Here is a 16,065-nt window from a genome sequence, read left to right on the forward strand (position 1 = left end):
GTTTTAGTCACTGGTGGAGACAGATTTGCGCAAACTACTGAAACTGCGAGAAAAAAAATAGTACTGTCTTGTGTCAGAGGCAAAGTTTAAATTTGGGTCACTGAGCCAACGAAGTACGATGTAGTTGAAACGCAGGACGATCACTGAATTTCCATTCTTTTGCTGCCAATCCTTAACCTTCCACCAAAGCGGCAGATGACGTCCATAACAAACGACTCCCGGGTGATACGTCGTATAGTGGTTAATGACCGTAGGTAAGTACTGAACTGAACCATTATGTGTCTATACGAAGTATCAGCCGGGAGGCGATAGGTTATTGATTGGTTGGTAACCTAGCTGTTCATGGCTCGGGTCGGGGTTTATGGTCTGACCTAGCTCGTCATTATCGCAATTGATCTTGTTTATCAACATCTAAAATGATAAAGAAAAACCCTCTGGCTGAGAGAAGCACACCAAAGGTAAAGTCACTCATTCATAGTAAAATGTAAAAAATGTAATGTAAATGTAAATGTAATGCAGAAATCTTTGGTGCTGAGCAAAGACTTGCTGTATGGAACTACGTCTTTTTTGGTTGCGCGAGAATTTCAAATTTTTATCCACATGCAATTTTTATCAACTTCTTAAATTTTAATGAAGAAACTTCAATTTACCAACTGCATAAAGAATTAGATGTTTTAGCCGTTTCTATCGGATGAGAGAAGCACACCAAAGGTAAAGTCACTTCTTCTGGATTGGATTCATTGTAAAACGTTTCCATGAAAGTCTCTGGTGTTGAGTAAGGACTTGCTGAATGGAGCCAAATATTTTTTAGTTGAGCGAGATTTTCAAACTATCTCTAGGTTTATCAACTTCACGCACTAGGTTTAGGAACTTCTAATACCTATTTAAATGAAGAAGTTTCAACTTACCAACTGCATAAAGAATAAGCGTGGTAGAGGTTTTAGCCGTTTCCACCGGCTGAGAGAAGCACACCAGAGGTAAAGTCACTCCAGCAGGATTGGACTCGTTGTAAAATGTCTCCATGCAGAAATCTTTGGTGCTAAGTAAAGGTGGCTTGCTGAAGGGGACAAAGAGAGACCCGTTGACGAGGAGGTAGAACTCATCTTCGCTGATTTTGTCTGGTTCCAGTTTGTATCTGCAAAGAAAAATTGGTATTGATCATCCTGAATATACAAGCACTCTTAGAGTTAGTTGGTAGACTAGAAGATACACATTACGTAGGCACTAGATCCACGTACAAAGGATTATGATGATGGTTATTGAAACCAGATTGTACCTTTTGTCATTCCTTTTTTACGGTATAGGCAGCAAACGAGCAGATGCAGCTCACGGACATGAGCTGTTTTTTTTTAGTATGGATAGGTAGACGTTTGACCACGATCAGGTGCCGTAGCCAAATGGCATTTCTGCGACGCGAAACGAAAACGAAACGCCGCGAAAGTTAGTCTGGCTCTGTCGCGCCATTACGCAAGAGCGATAGAGATAGATATCTACAGGCGTTTCGTTTCTGAGCGTTTCGTGAGCGTTTGTGCCATTCGGCTATTTACCCTAGGAAGCCACTATGCGTTGCCGTTAACAGTTGAGAGTCACAACTTGCATGTTATGGGCAAAACGAGCGAAAAGGCTGTTTGTTCTGTTTGCCACGTGCCAAAAAAGTGAGGGTGAACTTGACTTCTTTGGCAAGAGGTGCTCCGTGCGGTGATAAATAAATACCAGGTCACCAAAATCTATCACAAAAACCACATCAAAGTGTGGACAGTTTACATACAGACAGACGCAGAAGTTTTATGACGTTAGATTAAGTAGGTATTATACAAGACTAATCTGTGAAACACATCGCAACTTAAATTTTCCTTAACCATCAGGAAAATGAACACCAAATTAAAAGCCGAATTTGAGTATGACCCTTATTATGGCATAAATCGTCTAAAATGGCGTTTTTATTACCTTACTTCCTATATCTGAGATGTAACTGCCTTCGTTAGCTAATAATGTTGTGGGGATATTTGGAAGTTTTCCCTCCTGGGATCGAATCAAGTATGCGAAGAAAACTTTTGGGAAGTTTCTGAAGCATTAGGTAATAAGGGTACTGATATGGATACTGTTTGACAGATTATTGGGTAAATGATAGGGAAGAATGGTTTGTTATCAAGAAACAAGAGGAGGTTCATATTGGTAATTAAATAGATGTAGGGTTTAATAGAGAGGTAGATTTTGTTATTTTTGACCATACTCTGAGGGGTGGGTGTTACTACTTATGAACAATTTTTATACTGTGGTTATTATCAGGTAAAAAAATGTTTTTAACTGATAAGACGAAAAATTTGATTACGATGAACTTGAGCGCAGAGTGACCGAATCGCCTCCTTGTAAAAACATGAGGATGAGGCCGCTCGCAAAGACAGACCTTTTCCGAGCTCAGACCGACCAAGTCGCCCAATTCTGAAATGAGACCGCGTTGACTTTATGGAAGATGGGCTAGAAGGTCAGACTGCTCCGCGCAGATTGACCGCGTCGCTCCATTGTGAAACGTGGCTATTTGGTTTAGGCCTCTAGCATTAAGTATCAACTATTGACCTACCTGTCATACGCGCAAGGGTTTCCCACAATAGTTTCAAACACATTGCTGTCGTAGCTCCAGATATGTGACTCGTTGGCTTTATGGAAGATGGGCTGGAAGGTCAGACTGCTCCGCGCGCAGACTGACCGCGTCGCTCCATTTTGGAACGTGAACGTGAGGTTCTGACCGCTGTCGCAGCATTTTGGTACCACTGGCAGCTGTTTTTTGATTTCTTCGTCTTGGTCCTGTGGAAGAAAAACAATGGTGAGATTTTTAAAGAAGAGAATTTTCAGAATATGTAATATAGCAACTGGTTATTGCGAGACTTTTTTATCGACGCATGACGCATTTTTGTGAAAAGGGCTAACCAGCTATCCAGCTATGTCTTCTTTTATCCACCCGATTTGCGTAACATGAAAACATTTTAGTTATATGTTCTTTATTTTGTTATTCATTTTCTACCACTATGTAAACTGAATGTGTCTATCTTATCAAATCGCTGCGTCTCCTTATTATTTCAATCCTCAAAATATAAAATATAAACGTCAGCAAGGACACGTCACATTCCAGATAAAATAAGTGAATAAGTCACTATTAGTTTATGATAAAGACATATTTGCTGTCATAATATTTATATGTATAGGTGAAAAACTTAAGAAAGTCACCTGTTGTATGTGTGAGTGACGTGTTCGAATAGGCGTTTGTTTTGTTTGTGTTACTAATTTTAAATATGTGTTCTCTATTCGAACACGTCACTCACACATACAACAGGTGACTTTCTAAGTTTTTGACCTATATTCAGTTCAACCCAGCTTTATTGGTGCCTGTAAAAAAAATATGACACGCAAAATTAGGTCACCAACTACGAGACAAGGTTAGGACAGTCAATTAGGGACGTCATTTAAACAATGATAAATCACACAAATCATCCTGAAGGCCGATTCTGTGTCATCAATTTGATATGTTTCCCAATTTGATATGACCTTGACCGTGAACAATCGTATATGATGCTCATTACTCATAATCGAGGCTAATCAAATGCAATTAGGTCTCATTAACTCTCATAACAATCATGACGTGAGGCATGTCACTCCCAATTATGGTGTGCGTGAGATCTGTGCCTAGTTCACAACAGTGACAATTGTCGCCCAACAGTGACACTTCTCCATTCAATCCTGTTCAGCAAGGAAATATTGACGCTGAGTAACAATATTACTTTTCAACCTACAAATAGGCACGGAATTGTCACTGTCAAGTGTCAATGTATGTCAACTGTGATGAAATAGCCTAAAGTGAGAACGCCAAGATAGTAATGTGATATTTTTAGTGTTCAATCGCACTATTCCGGGCTTCGGGCCCTATTTATAAAATTTCGAGCAGGTGGGTCCAGGTAAATATAGAAAATTTTAAGAATAAAAAATTAGTTCAAGTATTCACTTGCCAAACAATTTAGTTGTTCTCTGTGAAATTATGTCTTAGTTCTAAATTCCTAATAGCTACTGCCACCTACTCTTGTTTACACATTCGAGTATGTGGGTAATGTAGGGTATCTTATTTCACGTATGTATATCACAGCAGAATCAGAATCAAAAATCAAAATCAAAATAATTTATTCAGCAAAAAGGCCACAGGGGCCACTTTTACACGTCACATGTACCTACAATCAGAATCAGAACTGTAGTATCTACTAACAGGACTGTAGTATCTACTAACCTGCAGTATCAAAATAAGATGAAAATCACGTGAAACAGAACCGGCCTCTTCTCAGAATTCATCTCAAGTATTCCTCTTGAACTTTGGCGTTCATAAAGAAATTGAACCGACGCAATATTTAAATTGGTCACGTAAATAAGAGGACGTGCCTCGGTGAAGATTGGTTACCTGGCCACGTAGGCAAGTAGTCAATCGTAGCTACTTAGCGTATCATAGTTCTCTAACGTTCTTCCTCGATTTCGTTTTCATTCAAATCCCTTATTTGCTAAGAGCACATAAACGTGAGCACTTGAGTAGTTTTGTATGCTCTGTCTACCCCTTTTGGGAATGAATTTATGCATGTATGTATCGTTCTTTCGTATAGAAAGGGATAACTTCCATAAACTATGGAACGTGGAAGATTGGCCACTTGTCATCCCTTTCTGGCAGGCAAGCATGGTCGCGCGATAAATGATAAAACATCAGGCCGTCCCTATTTCACTATTTGTAAGTGCAATAGAGACAGCCAGGGGGCCGATTTTTGAGTCTCACGGCGTTCGAATTCAGAAAATTGTCACTGAAAATAATAGGCAATTCACCGTTTTCAACCGGTATTTGAGTGACAGTGAGACTCAAAAGTCGGCCCCCAGATGTGTTATCATTTATGGCGCGACCATACTTGCCTGCCGGACGCTACTTAAATGTTTATGATATAATTTGAAAACGCAATTCATTATAAAGACTGACTCAACACAAATTGACTAAAAGTCTTGTAGTTTGTATTATAATTAAATAGATAAGTACTTTTTTTTTCATTTAACGCAGATTATTTCTCTATTGATGTAGGTAGGTATTAACTATTAGTATGCCTAATTGCTTATAGACACAGCATAGCGTTCTCACATAGTCTCCTCGCCTACGTGATATTTTCAACACCGAAATTTGCAATTTAAATCGGTAATCTTATTTATGATAATGATCAATTGAAAAAATAACAACTTATTGCTACTGAATTCTTGCTGATACCGTGTAATTGATAGAAGATATCTAATATTGGTATTTTGCTAAAACACTGATAAAGTTTATCATTGTGTATTTTCAAGTAAAACTAAAATGGGCCTTCATTAAGTATTTCAAATGATAACGTATTAACATACCATGGTACAACACGAGCTTATCTAAACACATATCTCTTCCAAGCCAAATTTCAGGTTACTACTCTAATAATGTTGATTTCAAATCCTTGAACGAGCAAGGTAACGTGTAATTGACACAAGCTGGCCTCGTAGCCGAATGGCATTTCTGCGACGCCAAACGCCGCAATGCAATTTATCTCTATCGCTCTTGCGTATTGGCGCGACAGAGCCAGACTGTATTTTTGCCGGCCCTTGGCGTCGCAGAAATGCCATTCGGCTATGGCGCCTGTCTGCGTAGCCGAACGCACAAACGCTCACGATAATATTTCTTTCGTAGCTATCTATCTCTATCGCTCTTTCGTATTGGCGCGACAGAGTCAGACTACATTTTTGGGGCGTTTCGGTGGCGTATCTCAGAAATTAAATGCCATACGGGGCCTCATATCGTACCGAGCTAACGTCACAATCGCTTACGCTTTGTAATCGTAATATCAGTGACATCAGCGTATACATAAAGAGCGGCCGTCTTGCATTTCTGCCGTCCGATCACTAAAACCCCTCTAAGCTGCATATTACCAGTTTTCGTTTGGATAAATATTCTTAAATAGGAAAGAATTCCCCATCGACTGGTCTTGGAATCATATTTTTATCATTTTTAGTTACCGAGATACAGAGTCGACATACCTCGCTAAGTGCACTATTTTTAACCCTTTTCAATAGTATAAAACCGCAAACCCACATTTGTCTTCTATAACTTATATTAAAGCGCTTAGCAGTTGTTTATCTTCATAGTTTTATCACACGATACATAACTATAACAACGTTACTTGACATAAGCTTCATAAATTCCCATTAAAGCCGTTTAATTGCGTTATTACATTTTATAACATTCACTTTTCTAAATAAAATACTACGCTTAAACACGGCTAAAGTCCTTTAACCGTGTATTTAAAGACTTTCATTGTAATTTCGGTTACAAATACATCACTAAAACCTAGTTACTGCGCTTTACGGTGAATTTATTACTAAAAAATATTCATAATGCCACACTGAAACAGGACAAACCAGCAAAGCTACGCTAAAACCCCGCTAGTTGTAAAAAGTATACCTTCCAAAGTTATTGCGCCAGTCCGACAGTCGGCCGATCAGCTCGCGCGCAGAAGGTTGTGCGAAGGCTGTAGTGACCGGTGAATGAACATTTTCTCCTTAAAATGTTAAGAAACCGAAGACCAGGTAAGTGTTAAATGTCTTTTTTTTAAGGTTTTTTTCAAGCACAACTTGCGTTTTGCTAACGTATTATCACACGTTTGCCGCGACAAGTAAATACCTAACTCATAAGTTATTCGATCAAGAGCCCAGGGTGGCTAGCCGAATGGCACAATCGCTCACGAAACGCTCACGAAACGAAGCGCTAGTAGATATCTATCTCTATCGCGCTTGCGTATTGGCGCGACAGAGCCAGCGGCGTATCGCTTTCGTTTGGCGTCGGAGAAATGCCATTCGGCTACGGGGCCAGGTAAAACTATTGTGTACAAATAAAGCGTAAACAAAAAAGTCAAGAAATTACATTGTACCATCTTATTGCTATGTAGGCATTGCCATAGCCACATACATTTTGTAAGCATTTATTTACCTTACAATGTTTTAGTACCTATGTAGGTATGGATTACTTGCGCAACATTATATTACCGTCAAGCTGATTTAATAATGCAGTCAAAAATCAAATTAATTAATGTTATTTCTTTTAGGCTTGTTACGAACTTCAGGATACAAATGATAACAGAGATCTGCGAATAAAATGAATACCGAAAAACCGACCACAAGTCATCACACCAGCAGTAAGTTTAGTAAATGTAGAACAGAAGGGGATTGCTCAACTCGATCTTTACCAAGGAACATTCTATCGTTGTGTATTGTTTCAAGAATTTTTGAGATTGATACCTCAGAATTCTTTGCCTAACTTAGCCATGTCGAACGTTTCTGCTTTAATTTTCAATGCTGACGAAAATACATTAATTTTAAAACTCCCTTTTACTGGTCCAAGCTAAAACCGTTGCTGACGATCATCGAATTTGGGTTTATCCTTCGTTGTAACAAAATCGAACAACGTTTACTTCTTTAATCATTCGTAAAATGCTTCTCATCTTGATATAAGGAAAGAAGGTTTTTGACTATTCCGTCGCAGACGCATTGAAACTACAAGTGATGACTCGAAAGAAGAAGAACTCTATACCTAGCATGTAAAAATTGTAAAATGACAACATATGTATCATCCAAAATGAAGCTTTATCTTGATTTATCCGCTCCAATTCATACAAACAACAGAGAAACAGACTTAAATTTAACCTAGTTAATACAATTTTAAGCAATGATGCACCTGATTTTACCAGAAATTGTTAACAAAGATCTCTATATTGATTCTAGTTTAAAGAAAAAAAAAAAATGTATGATATATAAGTATTCTGCTGTACCAATTCATTCAGACCCTTCAAATCCAGAAGTTTTACTTACAGAAAAGGAGGACTGACCTACACATAAGTACATATAACCATTTATCGATGTAGAACCACCGTCGATATAGAGCACTACACTCGTAATATTAATATTAATAATACAACTGTCGAAAACCAAACGCACAAAAAAAGAAAAATAAATTTTAAGAAGAACGGAATCAAGCGGAAAGAGAGAAAATTATTATGTCAAACAATCCTAAATGTATTTTGAATTTTTGAAGTATTAAATAAATAAAGATTGCTATTTTCACTTGCTTGGCGAATAATAAATGAAATCCGTGTTTCTTTTTGTAAGAACTGCCAATGTCAACCGTTTTTAACCTTATATAACTCGGTAATAAAAACATTATTTTAATAGTGTATTATAGTAATAATACGAATAACTTTGGATATCCAAGAGCGACACCTTTCGCCGTGTTGGTATAGCAAATTGATTTGTTGCAATGTAAAAAGCGAATTTTATTGTTTCATATTAATGTTATGTTAGTTTTCACTAATGTTAGAATATTATATTAAGTTTAAATATGTTAATTTGTAACATAACTTATAACGAGGTTTTTTATGCATGCAAATAAATGGTTACAATATCATACAGTTGTCTTTTATTCATTTAACAAATTGAATTGCTCTTGAAACTTAGTGCAGGTACTGCAGGTAAACGGGACATTGCTAAAATGATAAACTCCTTTTAAAAAGAATGACAATGCTAAAACCTAGTAATCGTCGCTGGTTTGTCATATAGCGGGCTTTTAGATTAGGAATGCATACAAATTATTTCGATGTTAGTAGTCATTGCATAGCTTAAAAACGGTTACAGCATTTTTTTAGAGCATATACGATAGTATAAAATTGTTTAGTGTCTTTGCGGTTATTAAGCTATGTTTTTAGATTATTATGCATTGCTCAGTTACGATTACTATAAACACGTAAATTTACTTTGCCGTTATTAAGCCATGTTTTATGTATTATTCAATCCTAAAAAACGGCTAAAGTATACTTAACCGTGTTTTAACAGTAAAATCATACATATTTTAGGAATTATTTGCATAACTTAAACACAAAATGGCGAATTTCTAATAAATTAAACAATATTTAATTAAATTGATTTTAAATAATGTTAGCGTGAATTTCGTTTTAATTTAAGAATAAAAGAAATCTGTACTAAATCGACACATTTCCTAGAGATATGGGTTTTTATGTTTTTTGCCCATATCTCAAAACTATCATTTGTGGGTTAGATGGGTTTTAGTGATAGGACGGCAGATTTGTTAGCTCATTGAGCATACAGTTGTCTTTGTGTGCGTGCGTGATGACACGACTCGCTGGTCGTTCGCCTGTACACAGACATGTAAATGATGCGCGTCGTCAACTGTTGAGAACATTGCGTAATAAATCCTAAAGAGAATGTTCTCAATGGCAATTTTCTCAGCATTTCCAGTAATTTAAGAAAATTTTGAGAATGCAACTTGTATATTGCTACTCTCAGCAAACATTATAGCAGCAAGCCACAGACTGGATCATGTAAAAGCGAAGCGCAGCGAAGTGCACGGCGTTCATTTATCAGCTTTTTCGATTACAGCCGAGGAATGCGTGGATCGAGACTCGAGAGCCAACTATAAAGAGTGCTTTTTAGGGTTCCGTAGTCAACTAGGAACCCTTATAGTTTCGCCATGTCTGTCTGTCCGTCCGTCCGTCCGTCCGTCCGCGGATAATCTCAGTAACCGTTAGCACTAGAAAGCTGAAATTTGGTACCAATATGTATATCAATCACGCCAACAAAGTGCAAAAATAAAAAATTGAAAAAAATGTTTTATTAGGGTACCCCCCCCCCCCCCATGTAAAGTGGGGGCTGATATTTTTTTACATTCCAACCCCAACGTATGATATATTGTTGGATAGGTATTTAAAAATGAATAAGGGTTTACTAAGATCGTTTTTTGATAATATTAGTATTTTCGGAAATAATCGCTCCTAAACGAAAAAAAAGTGCGTCCCCCCCCTCTAACTTTTGAACCATATGATTAAAAAATATGAAAAAAATCACAAAAGTAGAACTTTATAAAGACTTTCTAGGAAAATTGTTTTGAACTTGATAGGTTCAGTAGTTTTTGAGAAAAATACGGAAAACTACGGAACCCTACCCTGAGCGTGGCCCGACACGCTCTTGGCCGGTTTTTTTTTGTGAGCGCTTCGAGCAGACAGCGATGTATGCTGCGGTTTTAGTAGATAAACTATTGGTTTAAATAGTTTATTGAGGTGAAAAAGGCCTATATACCCATTTCCGTATTCTATTTTACTTAAATTTTGAGGGCTTGAAGTTCATAACACCGTATCTTGCGTGGGCGATGGTCGCGCGCCCGTCGCCGTCGTGTCTCATACTTCCATATCGATAAAGTTTGATTTCGTATGCGTCGCATCGCCGTCGCGCGACCATGGCGCGACCGTCGCCCACGCAAGCCACGGCGTAAGTAATTAAAACAAATAAAAGATACTTAAGGGAGATTTGAAGTTTGAGAGGCAACAACCCGTTTAAGGACTTCTGATATTATCATACCAAAAACAACCTATTTCCGTAACTTTGTCGGGTAAATACTTCAATACGTTGATTTATAGTCAACTTGACGACAATCCGTAATAGACAGCTTTCTCAACATTCATCATCATTCTCCTCGCGTTATCCCGGCATTTGCCGCGGCTCATGGGAGCCTGGGGTCCCGAGATTTGGTGTAGACACTAGTTTTACGAAAGCGACTGCCATCTGACCTTCCAAGTCTTCCAACCCAAAGGGTAACTAGGCCTTATTGGAATTAGTCCGGTCTCCTCACGATGTTTTCCTTCACCGAAAAGCGACTGGCAAATAAGTATCAAATCACATTTCGCACATAATTAAGTTCCGTAAAATTTATTGGTACCTACGGGTTCGAACACGCGACCTCCGGATTGAAAGTCGCACGCTCTTACCGCTAGGCCACCAGCGCAGTTTTGTCCACATTTAATTTTATCTTAATAAAATTAAGGTACGGTCACGGACTTGAATTGTTGATCCAGTTCCAGCTCATTTTATACTGGTCGCGTGGTAACTTAACTGTGACATAACAAAATTATTGTGGTCTCTAAATGGCTCAACAATTAAAGTCCTTGAGTTTTCCTACTAATTTACTCGTATGCGCCACTATTTTTATCATAACATATCATATGACGCAATAATCTTATAAAAGAAATGGACAGTGACGGACTGTGTAATCTTAAGCATATAGAGATATTGTCAGAGTCCGCAACGTGAAGTATATGTTCCAATTTGTAACGCAGGAAACGACGTGTAAACTGTGATGTCACTTATGACTAATTTATTGATTCGAATGGTGTAGTCAACCAATAGGCGAGACGACTAAAAAAAACTAATTAGTCCGTCAGTTAGGTTATCAAAGAATTTTAGACACGTATTTTTTTTTTCTCGTAAACGAAAAATTACGACGGTATAGTGCGTTGAAGTTTCGCGTGACGTCACGCCTAGGTACAATTTTTACTTAGAAGTGACGTCACAAGCCCCAACTCCGGAACATTGATGCTCTATATCTTTGTATTTTTTTAATATGTTTAATATGTGTTCAGTACTTTTGGCCGATCTGGCTAAAGACAGCCCAAAATAAAGACCAATGGAGAAAGTGTGAGGAGGCTTTTACCCAAAAGGGGTCCACATTAAGTTAAAGAAACATAACAGAAGTATACTTATTGTAATGTAATGTGGAAATAAAAAGCTATTTTATTTTATTTTTATTATTTTTGGCCGATCTAACTGACGGACTAAACGGAATGCCATTTTTTTATGTAGTCGTCATCCCTATTGGAACCCTAGACCACTGTAGAACTATGTCATAGTAACGTTATAAATCAGATTGTAAGAAATCTCTTACTGCTTGTCATTCTAACATAATTGTACAAAAGCCTAGGGTTCCAATTGGTTAACTGTAGACATATGTAAGAAAAGTTGTGTGCTATTTGACGGAGCTTTATACCTTTTTCGTCATGACTCATGAGAGCCTAGGATCCTCTTTGACAGTATCGTCATCACCATATCAGTCCTTAATCGCCCACTGAGTTGCTGCACAAAAACCATCATAACTCCACTTTTCCCAGTCCTGAACTAATCTCATCCAGAACAGGCCCTGTAGCCGAATGGCAATTCTGAATGTAGTCTGGCTCTGTCGCGCCAATACGCAAGAGCGATAGAGATATATAGCTACGAAAGAGAGATCATCGTGAGCGTTTCGTGAGCGTTTGTGAATTCGGCTACGCACACTGACCCACAATCTTACAGATGTCGTCCAACCAAAAGTACTTTTTCTATATGTACCTATATATTTCGGGGATCTCAGAAACGGCTCTAATGATTCTGATGACATTTACTATATAGGGATACTCGGACGCGAAAAATCGATTCTTTAACTTCACGTTTTCTGATCGAAGCTCGGTCTCCAAGATATTATAATCTTATTTTAGTAGAAACTAGGAACAATTTTGTAGTTATATTTTTCCCACGCCTACTAAAACACTCGTAGTTGGAATAAAATAGATTACATCATTACGCGCCATTTCCGCTACTTGCCGAAAGACGCCATCGCGTCACTGCGGCTTGTTTATTTTGATGGAAATGTAAGACGTGCCTAAGTAATCAGATGTCAGACATGACGCTACTGTTAAGTACTAACTTCTACAAAATTCCCAGGAGATAAGGGGTCTCCCTACAGAGCACCAACTTGCGAACGGATGACCTCACTGGCGTATAGAGTTAGCTCGGAGAAACATAAGTAACATAACACTGGAATATGAAGGGGTATAAAAAGAGGGGCTTTGCCAGGACCTCCTTAATAATAGTGTCCCATTCCACCGTGTTGAACGTTTTTTTTACGTCGATCTTAATGAAAATATCACCAGACATATCTGTCTGGTTCGTTGATAATATCAACGAGAACTTGTATAAATATCTCAAGAAGAGAAAAACATATTATGATCATATTCATTTGAACTATCACGATTTTCACTCTTACTTGTTTATTAAACGCCCACTCTGTCAGGTAATCAATAATCTATTTTGATCCACAGACAGACACCTGTTATGCCTATTTAGATGAATGGGTCTCAAGTGCTTTACCGACTTTAAGATAGTGTGGAGGTGGTATCTGTCCGTAGCTGACAAAAATATCCAGACTTTGGCTGTGCGATGCAGCTTTTCAGAGAAACGCAGATTTCACAAAGAGGTAAATTATATCGCATAAAGATATGACGGAAATAAGCAACAGGGAATAAGTAATCTGGACAGTTCCTCGGAACTAGCATCTCTAAGTGTTACATCACGTCAGTTGTTACAAATCATTTAGAAGGAAAGCGCTGGATCGAGTTTTGTTTGAAGGCCAATTAGATCCTCCTCAAGTTTATTTTGGTTCTTGTTAGCTTACTATTTATTAACTTACACATAATATGCAGGTATAAAACTTCTGTCTATTGGAAACTAAGTGAAGATAACTAGATCCCTTAAAAGGAAAGCGATTGAAGACAGCTTGGCAATAAAGAAGAGAAATGGAACAAAATATTTTTTTCAAGGCTCTAAGTACTTAATAATTAGATAGCAACCATAGTTAGTATCACTTTGCCGTTCTCATACAAAAGTGTCAGAATAGCGGCCACACGCGGTTTTCATAGACGGTGGCGCCGTTATTTATTTATTTATTTATTCCCAGTTTACAATTGTACCTTAACAGCTAAGGCCACAGCGGCACAAATTGGTATCGATAATACTTATACATCATGTATAAAAGTATATTTTACAAAGTGAGCTTAATTAATAGTGATACTACTTACAGGCATCTCTCTCTCAATCACCTTCTTACATTCAATCATCAATCGTCCAATTGCACTAGCGAACAAATCACACTCCGGTTATGCTTCTAGCACGGAGTTAAGCAGTGCGTGCGCGCGCGCGACCGGCGCCTGCGCGTGCGCCCGTGTGCGCGTGGCGCCCTCCGCCAGCAGCGGGTGGCGCCGCGCGCGAGTGTACTGGTTAGGCACAAATAAACGCATGAAGGCTTCGACCAGAGCCACGCTATCTATTGTACTTCTAATAACCCCGATCGTAAATTTCGCCAGAGAGTAACCTACGTAACTGAAGCGAGTCGTATCCCAGATGTCCCTGCAAAAACAAAGTGGGGTACATATACGGATAATGCCCTGAGGTACGCCTTTTGAACTTGTTCCAGCATGAGGATATATTTACTCTCATGCGGACTCCACACCACTGCATTCGTTTCGAGTATGCTACGCACGAGTGCCGCATATAACACGCGTGTGGCTTCCACTGTCAGAGGCGCGGAATTGCGCAGGACGAAGGCCAGTCTTTTGTACGCAGTGTTGGTCACGGCCTGGACATGCTCTCGAAACGTGATATTAGAGTCAAAAAGAACCCCTAAATCGCAGACCTGCTCCGAACGCGACACGTCAACGTCAACGTTATTATATTATACTCTTCTTTGCCAGGCTAGAGAATTTTAGAATACTGCATTTGCCTCAGATTTACAATCTCCCAGGCTGAACCATGTCGTCTAGGGCTGCATGAATTAAAGTCCGTGTCTGTACCTGCAAGTACCTTTATACCTACCTATAAACAGTTTAAGCAACATTTCAAACAATTATTCTTATCAAAGACTCCTTTAAAACTCTCAAAAGTATTTCAAAACAAAAAAAGGTTATTCATTTTTCCGAAACACAAAACAAAGTTTCGTTAACGTTTTTAGAGATTCCCGTCTCGGCTCTCCAGTAAAATATATCCAATTCCATTCTGATCCCTTCCGAACTCGTGTCGTCAACTTTTAGGGACCTTATTCTTAATTTTATTTACCCTGTTTTTATACTGGGTGGACTCGCCTTGTAGTCTAACGATTGAGCATTCACAGATGCAATTGTATCGGTTTAAAGACTAGATAGTACGTCACACGTAAGACAAAGTCCACATTGAAATAGCTTCCAATCAAGGTGCCCTCAGCCCTCATACTTAAATAGTCAGTCAAACCCGGACATAGGCACGCCACAGACAGTTTTAAAAATTCATAATCTTAAAAAAGATTTATATACAATCTGTCAGTTTAATCTGAAAATTCTGTCAGTTTGAACTGACAGGTTGCATACAAATCTTTTTTTAAAAAGATTTGTATACAATCTGTCAGTTTAATCTGAAAATTGTATCAGTTTGAACTGACAGGTTGCGTACAAATCTTTTTTAAGATTATGAATTTTTAAGACTGTCTGTGGCGTGCCATACACGGTCTAAAGCCGGCTGTCTTTGGCGGCCTACATAATACCTACTTATATTTTTCTTCTGACGTTATAAACATCTCACCCTTTCCAGTTGAAAGAGTTTAGATTCAGGCTAGAGATAGTATAGAAACGACCAAATTGTTATGTATGTCTGTACAAACTATATGCATCATCATATTCATCATACATTGCAATATCTACAGTGGCGGAGACTTTACACACACCGATCGTGTATGTTACTAATATCTAACTCCTTAATATAAAAACACAAAATAGCGAATCCTAAAATATAATATAGACGGATGGATTTATCAATCTCAGAAGACGTTGGTATAAAAATTACACCACATCATTATTTTAGTATAATTTGCGGCCCACGGGGAATCTTAAGTTACCCAAATAGTCTTTTATATTGTAAATTTTAAACACATCGAAATAGGTAGCCGTTTTTTTTAAATTAATAAAATAAGTACATAGAAGAAATAGAAAACGCATTGTTTGGCCCTGTAACCATGGCAACGCATTGTTATAACGATACTGCGCACGTGCGCGGGAAGACTTTGGGCAGCTGAGACAGTGCAACCCTTTGCGTCAAAATTACAGGAAACAGTGTGAATTTCACGAAAGTTATTCAAGAAAACTCTTAAAAACTAAGTGCATGGTCGTAGAAAAATATTGTATGCAACGATGTTTAACTGAGTCAAGAAATACTTGTGGCGTCTTAATAACAATTTTCGGCTTCGTCTCAAATTGTTATCTACGCCACTCGTCTTTTTTGACCTCCTTTAAACGCATGTTGCATAAAATACTATTCCGCAGCGCTACTACTGTACAGTGTACGTTTCAATTTAAACAA

General features: G+C 38.2%; 1 protein-coding gene across 1 annotated transcript in view; it reads right to left on the reverse strand.

Annotated features, from left to right (window-relative positions):
• The window catches only part of LOC125230082 (G-protein coupled receptor Mth2-like), a 190,000-nt gene that overhangs the window by 15,569 nt on the left and 158,366 nt on the right, over positions 1 to 16,065 (reverse strand). The window contains exons 2-3 of the mRNA XM_048135086.1: positions 2,582 to 2,805; positions 909 to 1,135 (exon numbers count right to left, since the gene is read on the reverse strand). Coding sequence (XP_047991043.1) covers positions 909 to 1,135; positions 2,582 to 2,805 — 451 coding nt within the window. The remainder of the gene's footprint in view (positions 1 to 908; positions 1,136 to 2,581; positions 2,806 to 16,065) is intronic.

This window comes from Leguminivora glycinivorella, chromosome 10, assembly GCF_023078275.1.
Source record: "Leguminivora glycinivorella isolate SPB_JAAS2020 chromosome 10, LegGlyc_1.1, whole genome shotgun sequence".
NCBI lineage: Eukaryota > Metazoa > Arthropoda > Insecta > Lepidoptera > Tortricidae > Leguminivora > Leguminivora glycinivorella.